The 12525-nt window shown below is 35.7% G+C and overlaps 1 protein-coding gene across 1 annotated transcript in view; it reads right to left on the bottom strand.

The window, feature by feature from the left end:
• Positions 1 to 10940: 10940 nt before the first annotated feature.
• Positions 10941 to 12525, bottom strand: part of LOC120626441 (acid sphingomyelinase-like phosphodiesterase 3a) — a 109109-nt gene continuing 107524 nt past the window's right edge. Inside the window, exons 7-8 of the mRNA XM_039893968.1 lie at positions 11484 to 11544; positions 10941 to 10948 (exon numbers count right to left, since the gene is read on the bottom strand). Coding sequence (XP_039749902.1) covers positions 10941 to 10948; positions 11484 to 11544 — 69 coding nt within the window. The remainder of the gene's footprint in view (positions 10949 to 11483; positions 11545 to 12525) is intronic.

The following is a 12525-nucleotide window of genomic DNA, read 5'->3' as shown; positions in this document are numbered from 1 at the left end:
TTTCATAAATAACACTTGCGACCTTTATTCGAGTCGTACAAAACTTGCATACAAGGCGCTTGCTACCTGCATACAAAACGTACTTAACTTGCATAAACAACACTTGCAACATGTACACGAGTCGTACTAAACTTGCATACAAGGCACTTGCTACCTGCATACGAATCGTACTAAACTTGCATAAATGACGCTTGCATCATGTATACGAGATGTACTGAACGTATATAAAATACACTTCCAACGAGTTAACTAGACGTACTATAGTTGCATAAAAGACACTTCCGACCTTTAGACCAGAGTTACAAAACTTGCAAGCGAGACACTTGCTACCTGTATATGAAATAAGCTAAACTTGCATAAACGACATTTTGGACCTTTACAAAACTTGCATAAAATAAACTTTCAACGAGTTAACTAGTTGCATAAAAGACACTTGCGAACTATTTCCGACAAGAACTAAACTTGCATAAATGACGCTTGCATCCTGTATACAAGTCGTACTAAAAGACTTGCATAAAGGACACCTGTGACCTATATACGAGTCGTACTAAACTTGCATTAACGACACGTGCAACCTGTATACTAGTGTTACTAAACTTGCATACAAGGCACTTGCTACCTTTACGAGCCATACAAAACTTGCATAAAAAACACGTCTTGAGCATGGGCAGCTGCGCCCTCTGCCTTGGTAGCTACCTCAGCAGAGGTTTGGCTATTGATGATAATGTTTTAATTTATTTCTTTTTATAACAATGTGTTTATTTTTTATATTTTTATCAAACCATTGAAACAGTAAAATATTATTACTAAGTAAATCGGTACGTGAGATGGAGTATAAGGTCGTATAATTGTAAAGGTATATTCCATATAACTATACATCAGAAAGGCTTTTTCTGTAAAAATAAACACACCGTCAGCCCCTACAAACCTTTTTATTCCAACACACAAGAAAAGCCTCTTTGAATGCGGCCTTGAAGTGTTTTTTTCTGTAGAAATTGACTTCAAATCCACGGCTTCCCAGGGCGACGAAATCAGGCATAAATCGGCAACCCTTTGTAAGAACCAAATGTGTACGTCAAACGTATTTAAATATACAAATAATACTACCCGGGTTAAAACTTCTTAGCCATTGGAGTTATAAAATAAAAATAAAAAACCACTCCTCCGCTTGCGGGGCTTTTGAGTACCCAAGCAACCGGCGGTCAGGGCTCCAGAGTGAGGAATCTCCTCACAATACACACTGTTTCAAGGACTACTGCCTTCTGTATCCGACCCTTGATCCAACAACCAAGCGAAAGCTTCTTAAGATGTTGGTCGAAGCTTTTCGCGAGAAGACTATAAGGACGATCGGAACAATAACGGTCGACTCAACACTCCACATGGCGGTTATCTCGTGAGCAATGTCCAAGTAAAGTTAAAGTGGAAGTAAGTGGTAATATTATTATAATAGCGAGGTTATAAATAAATATACTACGACAATACACACCGCGCCACCTAGCCCCAAAGTAAGCGTAGCTTGTGTTATGGGTACTAAGATAGCTGATGAATATTTTTAGCAATATAATACACACAAATACTAATAATAAACAGAAAAACACCCAGACACTGAAAAACATTCATGTTCATCACACAGACAATTTCCAGTCGTGGGAATCGAACCCACCGCCTTGGACGCAGAAAGCAGGGTCGCTGCCCACATGCTCTATAATCCACTCCTATGATAGAGGAGATCTGTGCATCAGCCTCAAGCCATTAATAGTTAGGGCACTTTGTCAACTATAATATCAACCCCAACGTATCTAACAATCAAACAGTAAAGTATAATTTTTTGTTTTTTTGTCTTGCAAGCATAATGTGAAGTCTGGCGATAAAATCTGCAAATTCTATTGTAATTTTTTTTTTCCATTTAAACGTTCTTCGGTAGAATCCGTGGAAATTCGTTTAGCACGTCTTGAGATAACTATCGGCCTCATAATAAAGCTCAGAGCCACTCAGAGCCACTCAAAGCTATGCTTGGAGACTTCAGTGTCTCTACGTAATGAAATTAGAAATTAGGAAATTCGTAGAAAAACAGCGGAACAAGTTGAGAAGCTATCGTGGAAATGGTATATAATGTAACCTTGGTTTTAAAGACTGATGGATATAGGTACTAATGTCTAAATGTACAGAAATTTCAAACATAATATTATTAAAAATATAGATGACATAAAAAATACTATAAAGCTATGTAGGGTTTATTGATTATTTAAATAAATAAATAATCCATCCAGCCCCAAAGTAAGCGTAGCTTGTGTAAGTACTAAGATGACTGATGAATATTTTAATGAATAATATATTTATAAAAGCGATTTAACAGACAATATAGACGATTTTTCTTTCTTTCGTTAAATACTTATACATAAATAAACACCCAGACACTGAAAACAATTCATGTTCATCACACAAACATTGTCCAGTTGTGGGAATCGAACCCACGGCCTTGGATTCAGTAAGCAGGGTCGCTGCCCACTGCGCCAATCAGCCGTCAATTTTGTTATATTTCAGTTATTTTAAAAAGTTTAAAAATCTCAAAAAATTGTTTTCAATGTGCAATGCACCGAGCGGCTACATAGCATTTTGGTTTGCTTTTTATATTGAAACGTTCTGTAGTTTAATACTGACGTGACACGCTTTTAACTGAGAAATCTTGAAACCATCCAAACTAGGCTTTCAGCATATTCTACTTTAACACAACGCACACCCAAACGCGTCACGATATTTCGCGAACAAATAAGAAAAGAGAAAAACACGAGAATTAGAACAAATTCCCAAGTATTTTTAAAGCGGAATTTGTCGTTTTAATGCTACATAATTGCAATGCGGAAACAAGCCCAAACGTGGCTTATGTAAGATTACAGGGCGAGTCGAAAATTAAAATAGGCCTTCCTTTTGGGCGGAAATTATAACAACGTTACATTATTAGCTAAATAAAAAACAGTGAAGTGTTTAGTTAAATGTTTGTTTTATCTACGAAACCGTGAGAGACATTTAAACTTTATACATTATAAGTTTGACATGTATGTGTGTGTGTGTATGTTGGTGGCATCTCGTTTCTCAAACGGATGAACCGATTTTGATTTTGTTTTTTGCGTTGAAAAGGTAAATGTGTCGGAAGTGCTCGTAGCTATGTACGATGAAAATCAGTCCTAGACGGCCTTCGTTACAACTTAAAAACAACTGGATTACATATATTATAAAACTCAACATGGGTATAAAATGATAGGGCTTGACTAGTAGACTAATGCACACTTTATTAGAAGCCGGGAGTTTTTTAAATCTTTATTTTATATATTATATCAACACATTAAACGGCTCGTTTTATCACGGCTTTGCTATTGTACAAGCTGTATCTTCTTGTTATAATGTCACATTTATAATTTCTGAATTTTCTCTATTCATACCATTCACTTCGGCCGTTGCTAGTTAACACTCTACCAATAAAGATGTGCCGCCTAGCAATTTAGCGTCTCTTTATACCAAATTATGCCAAAACTCGTTCATCCATTATAGCATTAAAAAGTTTTTTCAGAATGGAGTTTTAATTCTTTCTCATTGGAACCGAGAATTTTTAAGAGATAATAAGTCTTGTTACTACGTCAAAGAACGATTCACACCCAGAATCGCATTTACACGTTTCGTTTAAATTTATTAGTAGTGTCTGAATGTGAATTAAAATTTGGGCAAGTACCTAGCTAAAATGTAAGTAAGCCTACGATTTTCTGATATCCTAGTACAACCTATTTCCACAGTACTACATCCACTGACCGTATCATAACTACTGCAACGGAACTAGACGAGGAAATCCGACGGCTGGCTCCAATAAATTATAAGATTAGTGTGAACGTTTCAACATACCCGGTAGTTTTACGTAACCTACGTACATATATCGGGTTCTCGAGTTTAATAATCGGGGTTGATCATTAGAAAGTTAGCCGAACTATAAGGACACAAAATACTCGGTGGCCTACTTTTTTTCTTTTAGCGCAGTACGCATATTTTTAGATGAGATAAAATCTCTGGACTCGCGACACCTTAACGAGACGCAGCTGTTTGAATTTTGGAATAGAGAATTTCATTTTACTATGTCCAATCAACGCAACATGAGCACAACAAGATATAAAAATACAATTGTTGCGGTATTAACGAGATATTTAAATAACTTTGAATCAACATTTATTTCCTATTTCAGTTGCCATGAACCTATAGTTTTTATTTTAGATTGGAATAATTTTAACGATAATAATGATGATACAAGAGTTGTCCGAATTGTTATCAAAGATTCATAAAAGAATATTAATTAAATGTATTTTAAAGTTTCTAATAATTAATTAAATACAATTCATAAATGAAATGCAAATTATAACTTAATAACCCAAGTAATTTAGTAACCATTTAAAAAATGTCTAACGCGTTAAAATAAGTTTTCACTTCGGCCCTCCCGGAAGAAGTGCAACCCGTTATTTATTTTTAATTATAAATAACGGCAACTAGAGCAACCTTAGATCTCCATACAGATTGCGATGCATTTACAATGAGTATATGGATAGGACAAAGACATAGATCACGACAACGCCTTATTACATTCCAGGCTATGTAATAAGGTATTGTCGAGCGAGTGGTGGGAAAAGTTAGGAAATGCGGCTGCAAATCATTGTGTTTAACGCGTCTTGTCAGTTTTTCTATATATGCCAACTATGGGCACAATAAGTCCAATACTGCGATACTCATCCACTATAGTGATGCTTTGCATAAATATTATAGTTGCTCTGGCATGTTATCTGAATCGGAAGAACCTGACTTTTATGCTGTTATCGGGACACGTGTTACTTATTTTTGGGAGAGAATCAAAGAGAGATTACAGTCTACTTAAAGCAATGGCGGGATGCCTAGCTATATCTGTACATATTGTCTTTTTTACGTCCACTATAATAATATCAGAAAATAAAAATTATTTAGGAATGAAACCTGGGCAGAGTTTTTTAACTTTCTCAGTTAATATCTTTGTATATCTACCAACCATCCTCTTACCGCGTGTCGTACGAGATGACTAAGAGAATTTAACGGAGAACTGGCAGCAGAGTCATCTGTGCAGTACTACCACCTTTTTTTTGTTATCGGGGTGGAAATCTTCAGAGATGCCCGACCAAAGGGAAGATCGGGTTATGTGGGATTTTTACCCACTAAAACCCCCACATACCCCCTTGATACTTCATACTACAACAACTGCATACTACTACGAACTACTCATGATACATATTCGAATATCTAATCGCTGGAGTTAATGGCCGGAACAGAGATTCATACAGCCCCCGTTCATCGCATTAACTATAGGTATTGCTTCCTTATAACCCGAACACTTTAGTTGGTTTGGTTTGGTTTTGACGACCTACCTGGCACAACTGTGTATTTAAGTAGAATGTCCCGGGGCAATTTGGGACATCATAATTTCTGAATTTTCTCTGGTCTGGTCTGGTGGGAAGCTTTTGTCGTGGCTAGTTACCACCCGGAGAGACAACTCCATATAACGCCTTGTTGTGCAGGACAAGGTAGAAGGCATTAGAGCGCGCCGTAGTTCACCCATGCGATGGACCGATCAGATCAAATCTTCAGTGGGAGGTGCCTTGCATGAGTGTACCAGACTATCCGCAAATAGGGAGAAATGGCGAATGATCGTCAGGCGAGTAACAACTGCCACAAACAATGTCATACCGTGATGACCACGACCACTCTGGCAAGAGTGTTTAAGTTTTATAAGCATTCGTTCATTGTTCAAGCTACTGAACTGTGGAATGCACTCCCAATAAGCATACGACAGTCAAGGTCACTAGACATATTCAAAAATGCTGTTAAAGCCCATTATCTTGAACAATAAAGACGACAGTGATTAACTCTTACTCATATTTAAGTATGTTTTAGTATATATTAGTTTATTATTTTCTGAATTTATTATTATTAGTATTTTATGTGTGTAATCTTGAAATTGTTCGTAAGTATGTATATAATAATAATACACCCCACCAATAGGTTTCCCTTGATTTTCCTAATCCTAAGGTTGCCTGGAAGAGATCGCTACTAAGCGATAAGGCCGCCCTTTGTATCCTACTTTTTAAGTTTATTTTTGTTATGTCCATTGTTTTTTTTTACTATTTGTGGTGTACAAATAAAGTGTATAAATAAAAATAAATAAATAGTGTTACAACAAAGAAGAAGCTACCACCCTATCCACATAGACGTGCCGCTAAGCGAGTTAATATTCCGGTGCGATGACGCGTAGAAACCGATAACCGAACTGCTGACTACCATACTCCCTAAAAGGTTAGCCCGCTACCATCTTAGACTGCATCATCACTCAACCAGACCACCAATTGAGATTGCAGTCAAGGGCTAACTTGTAGTGGAATAAAAAAAAAACATCCGAAAAGTACAAATTTTGGCCTCCAAAGTGGATCGCAGGTAGTAAAGGCATAAATAGGTACCCTAATTTCCTAAATTAAAATCGCCTCTTCCGTTTATGTTATTATAACTAGCGGGGGCGGGAAAACGGGCGAATAGCCAGAAAATTATATAAATTAGAAAATGAGAAACTCGTTAATGTAATAGCCGGCGAAATTATACTAAAACACAAATTGAGTTATTTCAGTGTTCTAGTTGTACCGTAGAAAATTTCTTTTACTGCGTTTTGATACTGGAACATCAACACACCTAATTTCTGCAAATTTACTGCATAAAAAAAAGTAAGCTCACTGGACAGAAGAATGTAAGGCACATGTAAAATATTAATGTGAATATAACAATCTTGTATTGTGAACAAGCTGTTGGTGTTCCTTTAATAATTAAATAAAATATATATAATGTTTATATAATGTTTAAATATATATAATGTTAATTATAAAACTCCCTCCCTCGTTTCTCTCGCACGTCCCAAAATTGGCTGGTAGAAAATGCTTTAGCATTAAGTCCGCCTTTTGTAAACGGTTTTTTTGGTTGTGCAATAAAGTGAATAAAATAAAGGACCTACTTCTCCTACTTACTACGTAATATAAATAACAGAGGCAGTCATAGGGACTGCCAACCGACTAGGCTATCTTCAAGCGCCCGATACAAAGTCGAACACCACCAAAACCAACGAGGTAGCTAAAATATCAATACCTCAACCACAATACGTGTAATTTCAGTGGCGATAACATTAACGAGTTTCTAATCTCCCAAATTATTAAAGCCAGCAGGACGCGGTGGTTCCGGAACGCTAGTTATGATACCGTCAATACTAACAAGGGACTATTTCAGTTTGCGTTATAACGGTAAATGAATATGCTAACTGTAACTTTATAGTTAGTTTATATATTGATATTTATATACATGTTTTTACTATATATATGTAGTATTAGTATGTATTGTATATTTAATGTTTATAATTAGTACAATTTAAGTATTGCACTATCCCGTTTTCTCTAATATGTTTCTTCAACCAAAGGTTGTCTGGAGGAGATCGCTTCAAGCGACAAGGCCGCCTTTGTGCATATGTATATTATCGTTTTTTTTTTTGTTAACCTGGTTTTATATTTGTATGTGCAATAAAGACTTTTTCTTCTTCTTCTTTATAGCTTAATATTAATTGACTATGAGATGGTGATAGCATAAAAATACCCGGCTAAGTTTGTTGAGGGCCCTTGTTAGATCAGAGCGCATTTAGAACCCTCGAAGCTTTAGGTTTAAGTTGGCGAAAGTCCCCTTACAATTATGAAAACATATATGAATGAACGCTGCATAATTGATTGTGATAGGATAAACGAATAAAGTTTTTTTTTTTCGGTCTATTGCTGGTTAGATGCATCCATTTCTTCCCTACTGCCTTTACAATATCATCCATCCATCGAGCTGGTGGTCGGCCGATGTTTCTGTGTCCAGTGTGTCCGGTTGCCAATCCAGAATCACTCGGCTCCACCGCCCGTCCTCCCTTCGATACGTGACCTGCCCAGTTCCATTTCAGGACCGCTGCTCTTTGAGAAGCCATCGTGCTTTGGCTGCCTGGAAGAAATCGCTATGTAGCGATAAGGCCACCAAATTGTACTCTCTTGCTGTATGTTTATATCTCTGTAACTACTGTTTTTTTTGTACAATAAAAGTGTATTCATTTATTCATTCTTGCCTGAGAGTTCTTTATAATTTCCTCACGGGCGTTTAAAGTCTACAAATTCGCAATTGGCCCGAGTGATGGACTGTGGCCTGATCCCTAATCATATAGAGAGGATAACCGTGCCCTGTAGTTGGCCGTTCGTGGATCGATAATGATGATCATTATCAATCCAATATCGGCTTACAACATCATGGTTCTCCTTGAAAGGCTTAGAAGAAAGACATCAGAAAGAAGCCTTCGCCTTTTCTCAGCGATAAACCGAAAGATGTTCAATTATTATTTCAATGTTTAAAATAAAGAATACTTTTTTTCTTTCTTGCCTTTGAAAACTTTATGGAGAATTCACAGTAATGCAGGTTTCGTCACGATTTTTTTCTCCACCAGTGATTAAATATAACTTGCTTCAACAAGCGAATGATATTTAATTGTTTATATTCGATTCTTATTGAACATAGCTGTGCACGCCTTCATATAAAAATAATAATAATTGAAATCAGATTTCATGGATCTTTGTCATATGTAGCGATATATTAACAGCTAAAGTGACCCGCTCACAGTTGGATTATTTGAAGCTACTCAAATGATGGTGAATAATAAAAAAAAAACCGGTGGGAAAAATTTAGGCTTGAAAAACCATATGAATGATTGAACGATAACATAACCCAAATAGATCAATGCTAGTCGCCAATAAAAAAACCATACCCGTTTAAGTGAAAGTCCCCTTCTGAAAGTCGGCCTAAAACCTACGTTTTATGCTGTATAAAATTATCATAAATAAAAACTCACATCTGCTCAAGAATAATAAAACTAGAATACAATGTGCGACCCATGTGACCCAAATTTTCTTACAGAATAGCTTCATTAAAACCGACCTAACAGAAGTTGCGGTACGTACTCTTAATTATTGCATTGAAATCAAACAATACCTTCGTGATAGGATACCATGCATAATGACGTCATTATTGAGGTCAGCGCAAAAAACCCAGCCCCTATTCTAACTAAAGCCCTCAGAAAAGATAAATAAGGCAATTTCATGTTGAAGATAGTTTTAAATATTGTAATAAGTTGATTTGGTTTTGTTTTACCCGTTTTTCTGCCTGAATCAAAATACGCGAATCGTTTTCCTGGATTAAGATTTTAAAAGTATATGTATAGTACCTAATATTATGTCACGATTTTGATTAGGTGAGGTGATAAATACCAATGCTCAAATTAAAACTTACTTAGTGACGTGTACTTTTAGCAGGAAATACGCCGTTTGAATGAATTTTGAAGCTAATGGCGCAGTGGGCAGGGACCCTTATTTCTGAGTCAAGGCTGTGGGTTCGATTCCCACAACTAGAAAATATTTGTGTTATAAATGTGAATGTTTTTAGCCACTCAGTGCCGGGGTGTTTATTCATTTATTATAAGTATATATGTTTATCATTCATAAAACTTTTCATCAGTTATCTTAATAGGTACACATAACAAAAGCTTCGCTTACTTTGGGGCTAGATGGTGATGTGTGTATTGTCTTAGTATATTTATTTATTTATTGTGCGCTTAATATATTTATGTGTCTTAGCATATTCAATTTTACTTCGTGCAGCTAATAACCAGGTTTCGATTAAATAATGAGTTTGCATTTACGAGGGTTATGTTAGGTTAAGCGTAGTTAAATGAATCAGTGACGTTAATTTAAATTGCTTGTAAAGAGGAGTAAGCGGTTATAGATTAGTGATTAGGACTTCAGGTTCACTTTTGGAAAGCTGAGTTTGAACTCTGCAAGCACCTCTAACAACAATTGAATATCACTTGTAAAGGAAAACAATCTGACCAAAACGGCATGGTTGAGAGTTCTCCATAATGTTCTGAAAGACGTGTGATGTCCACAAATCCGCAATTGGCCAGCGTGGTGCCTAAATCCTTCTCAATGCGGGAAAAGACCCGTGCCATGGAATGGGCCGTTAGTGGACTGATGATATGATGATGATGAAAGTGAGATATCAATTGTTGCACAATATTCTATCTATTTCTACTTCCTGAGATCTTTATATTTACAATGGAAATACGTATTTAAATATTTGTAGATCGATATTTATATCAAAGTTTATATAAAATGTCAGCTAACAGCAAAATCCTATTATAATGTTAAGGATTACTTAAGCGATAAAAAAGCTTCGGTTTGAATTGCTCTAACTTCATAGCTTAATATTAATTTACTGTGAGATGGTGATAACAAAGAAATTACCCGGCTAAGTTTGTTGTGGGCTCTTCCTAGACCAGGGCGCGCTCGGAACCCTCGTAGCCTGAGGTTTAGGCTGGCGAACAAAGTTATCACCATCCTCTTACAATTATGTAAAATGCTGTATATATGAACGCTTTATAAATGCCTGGGAAAGGCCCACATGAGTAAAGAATTTACAAATTTGAATTAGTTAAACTATAACGTATATATAAATGATACGAGATTACATGTGTATTAGCTTAATTACTAAAAATGCTATGCAAAGATAAAAGCTATGGCTCCTCCAGACGTTCACCAATATAATATGTGCCAATAGTGGCCAAATACAAAATTAAAAAAGTTTTTAACTTTAAGCACCGCCACTTCAAAGTAACATCATCCATTCGATCGCGCAATGGAATTCTTTTAACGGCCGAACTAATAGGAGAATAAAGTGTGTAAATTCTCACTATTGCTTGTGCCTTCCACTTACAATATTCAGTTTCTAGTATCTCAGACCGAACAGTTTTTAGCAATCCGTATGTTAAGTTAAAGCTATTTACCTGTAATAGTGTTAACTTGATTGATTTGTCAATCATATAGACATATAGAGGGCATGTATAGTTTTAGTAAATCTGTTGTAATTTGTTTACAAATCATTATATATTATTAAATAACACTTTATATTAATAGCAACATATTCTTGAAGTTATTCTTCTTTTGGCGTTAATTTTTACGAAGCGCGCGCACACCGTCAAAAAAAACCGACATCCTGAAGTTAGCCAACAACATTTTACAAAAATCTCAAATTTTAATGTTGAGTGAAAAATGGTTGTCTGACAATGAGATAACTAGATTTTTTCCATTACTAGTGTCGTTTTTTCTACAAACGTAGAATAAGGCGAAAGATAAAATGTTTTGAAAAAGATTTTTATCTTGTTACGCCATAGAAGAATAGAAAACCGCCATAGAAAACTTATAATGCGTGTAAAAAAACACACTCGTATTTTTATTTATGATACAGGTTTTTAAAAAAAAAATTATTATTTGTTCATTTAATCATAGCTTGGCTGCTTCTATCTCTTTAATGGGAACTACCTGCTTCACGCATGTACTTATAATGCAAGGCAAATGCTGAGCTGTACACCTTTTCTGTCTTCTGTTACACAAAGATATACTGTTTTTAACACTAAAAATGAAGTAACGTATTTTCTTTCTTTCTTTATTACTTTTGCGCATGTGACTGATTTCATATTGATAGTACTAAAAAAAAAGATTTAACAGTACTAATCTACTCACAAACTCAAAACACAAAGTGCGTTAAGTGAAAGCAACTGGTCCCCAATGGTGTCCACATTTGCGCAGGTGATTGTTTTCGTACTAATAGTACTAAAATAAGGTTTCCGAGGAACCTTCTGACCAATAAAGAACACAAAATATGTTAAGAAAGCAAGTGGATACCAGAATGAGTGTCTACGTCTGCGCAGGTGACTGATTTTATATTGATAGTACTAAAAAGAAGATTTAGCGGTACAAATCTACTATACAACACAATGCACAAAGTATTTTAAGTGAAAGGAACGTTTGAGGAACGGCAATTTGGGAATTTATAATATCCGAATTTTCTCTGGTCTGATCTGGTGAAAGGCTTTGGCCGTGGCTAGTTACCAGCCTACCGATGAAGACGTGCCGCTAAGCTAGTGCTCCGGTAAGATGTCGCGAAACCTATAAGGAGTAACCTAAAATTAGGGGTATGCCTACAATACTCCTAACCGGTTATTTTTTTTATTTATTTATTTATACACTTTATTTGTACACCACGAATATTAAAAAAGAACAATGGACACAACAAAAATAAACTTAAAAAGTAGGATACAAAGGGTTAGCCCGCTACCACCAGGTGAGATTGCAGTCAAGGGCTAATTTGTAGTGAAATTAAAAAAAAACTGGACACTACTAGTACTTACTGCTGCGAAGGTAATTGATATGAAATTAAAAATTTTTTTTTTTTATTTTTTTAGGAAAAAACTTTTTTACTAAAAAAAAGAATCAGTACTACTTCGGTATCCAACCTAAGACACAAAAGTGTTTTTGTTTGTAGCAGTGACTAACATTGTATAGAAATCTAACAATACCGTTC

Source organism: Pararge aegeria, chromosome 9, assembly GCF_905163445.1.
Source record: "Pararge aegeria chromosome 9, ilParAegt1.1, whole genome shotgun sequence".
NCBI lineage: Eukaryota > Metazoa > Arthropoda > Insecta > Lepidoptera > Nymphalidae > Pararge > Pararge aegeria.
The sequence above is the reverse complement of the archived record's forward strand: the minus strand, read 5'-3'. Positions and strand labels throughout refer to the sequence as shown.